The 2,322-nt window shown below is 37.8% G+C and overlaps 1 protein-coding gene across 1 annotated transcript in view; it reads left to right on the plus strand.

Moving 5' to 3' along the window:
* LOC122348796 (formin-binding protein 4-like) overlaps positions 1 to 1,966 on the plus strand; it is a 3,229-nt gene extending 1,263 nt beyond the window's left edge. The window contains exons 2-6 of the mRNA XM_043244662.1: positions 3 to 145; positions 230 to 365; positions 458 to 651; positions 740 to 897; positions 982 to 1,966. Coding sequence (XP_043100597.1) covers positions 3 to 145; positions 230 to 365; positions 458 to 651; positions 740 to 897; positions 982 to 1,075 — 725 coding nt within the window. The 3' untranslated portion in view covers positions 1,076 to 1,966. The remainder of the gene's footprint in view (positions 1 to 2; positions 146 to 229; positions 366 to 457; positions 652 to 739; positions 898 to 981) is intronic.
* Positions 1,967 to 2,322: the final 356 nt, after the last annotated feature.

Here is a 2,322-nt window from a genome sequence, read left to right on the forward strand (position 1 = left end):
AGAGCAACCTCCGCCACCCCCTCCACCACCCGAATCTCCTCCTCCACCCCCTCCACCACCCCTTGAGGACGACGGAGAGATTGAGGAAGTGGAAATGGAGGATGAGGAGTCAGAGCCTCCCGCTCCTGGAACAGAAGAGTTCAAGGTCACTTTTTGGTCTTGAGTTAATATGTAGTTTTGTTTGCTTTAGTGCATAGTGACGTTATATGCTTTGACGTCTTTTCCTCAGGCGGCTGAGGCAGCTGCATCTTTGGGACTCGCAGCCAAAGCCCTGAAACGCAAGGCCCCAGGCTCAGTCTCGCTGCCCAAAACGGTCACCATCGGCAGCAGCGCCATTCTTTACACTCAACCCATTGTCACAGCCAGTGAGAATGAACTGCTCATACACGCATTATTATTTTAAAAGAACTTCTTCTCTTGTAGAAATGTTTCTCATGTTCTTCTTGTTCATTCAAAGCTCCACTTCTAGTTGGAAATGCTTACTGGGGGATGACAACTGCCGTTGCACCTCCTCTGCCTACAGAGAACATAGTTCCACCAATGCCAGCCCTGCCGCCCCAACCACCCCCTCCTGCCCCACAACCTCCCAGCACCCAGGAACCGATAAGCAAAGCACTCACAGACAAAACAAAGAAACAAAAGAAAGAGAAGGTGGGTGTTTTTGTCCGTTTTTTTTAAAATAGACACACAATATTCTGTAAATGTCATCAAAAAAACTAAATGTTTCTATGTTTTAAAGACAAAGAAGAGCAAGACAAAGATGCCTTCCCTGGTAAAGAAGTGGCAGAGCATTCAGAAAGAGCTAGACGAAGAAGAGAAGTCTAGCTCCAGTGACGAAGACCGAGAGCAGCTCAACAACAGACGCATTGAGGAATGGAAACAACAGCAGCTTGCATCGTAAGTTCGAAGAAGCTCTTACAAAGATTGTCAGCATACGTTTCAGAGAAATGCAGATTGTCATTTTCTCGTCTGTACTTGCAGAGGGAAGGCTGGGAAGAATGCTAACTTTGAAGCACTTCCTGACGACTGGAGGGAAAGACTGTTAAAGAAACGAAAGATGATGCAGAGTTCATAACACACTCAAAGACACTAAATGGAGAGACTCTGGCAGAGGTGGACTGAACTGTGCTGTTGTGTTGTGACCCACTTGCCAAGCTTCAGTGGATTTAGTTGGGCAAACTTGAATGAATGTTTCTTTTTTATATATATATAAGCGCACATTCAACTCTGTGCTGTTAAATTCAAATGAATCATCTTGTGTCTAAAGGTATACTTTGTTAGTGGTTGTTGTAAGATAATAAAACAGCCTCTAATGTCTGGAAGTTATTTTAAAGATGCAGTGAACCTGAAAAAAAAAAGGTTAAACGTGTACAGAAACTTTTGTTCTACTTTTTTATTAATCCAACCATGAAACCTGTGCACTGTTTCTGTAAATTAAAATGTAATGAATCAATATTAAAAGACTGTTTCATTTCTTTATTTTTTATTTTTTCAGAGCAGTTCTGTTTCTCGGAAAGAAAAAGTTTTGTACAACATCAAGGATGCAAACCATCAGCTGTACAATGTGTTCTGCACTGTCACGTCAGTGCCGCACCTGTGTGGCTAACAGTGTTTTAAAAGCTAAGCTTCAAAACCAGTTTCATTTATACATATAGAAAAGAACAGACCGCTGTTAGCTAAAGGTTTCAGCCATGCCTCCAAAATCATAGTTGAGACTGTTGACCACTCCACTTGCACTTTAAAGTATGCTTCATATGTGTACTATCTTTTTTTTTTCCCCGTTGATATTGTGATAGTCATGTGCCAACTTATTGTTTTTTTGTCTCACTAATATTAATGAACATTGTTCACTTTTTTTTTTCTTTTAAAATTAAAAATTGATATAAATGTTGCCGAACTGGGGCTGTTGAGTCATCAAACCTTTTTCTACATTGTAAATAATAATAAAAAACAATTTCCACAAATATTTTGTTCAAGCAAATCTTTTATTTATATATTTGTCCAATTATTTCGGTCCAATTATTTACTATCATGGAAGAAGCTATTAAAACAAAATAAATTGTGATGCATGTTCAGTTTAAGTGCTTAATTATAAGCGAATACTGAAATAAAATACGTTTAATTTAAAGAAAGGACACAAGAAAATTACTAATCTATATTAAATAAAAATTAGATAAATACCAGGTAAATAAGATATAAATGCTTTATATGAATGTTTCTAAAAGAAAAAGAAAGCCATAAGATTTTGTTCCATAAGCATTCACTTTTATTTATATATATATATATATATGTATACATTTTACCATTTCTGTTAAAACATTA

The sequence above is a fragment of the Puntigrus tetrazona genome, chromosome 7, assembly GCF_018831695.1.
Source record: "Puntigrus tetrazona isolate hp1 chromosome 7, ASM1883169v1, whole genome shotgun sequence".
Classification (NCBI taxonomy): domain Eukaryota; kingdom Metazoa; phylum Chordata; class Actinopteri; order Cypriniformes; family Cyprinidae; genus Puntigrus; species Puntigrus tetrazona.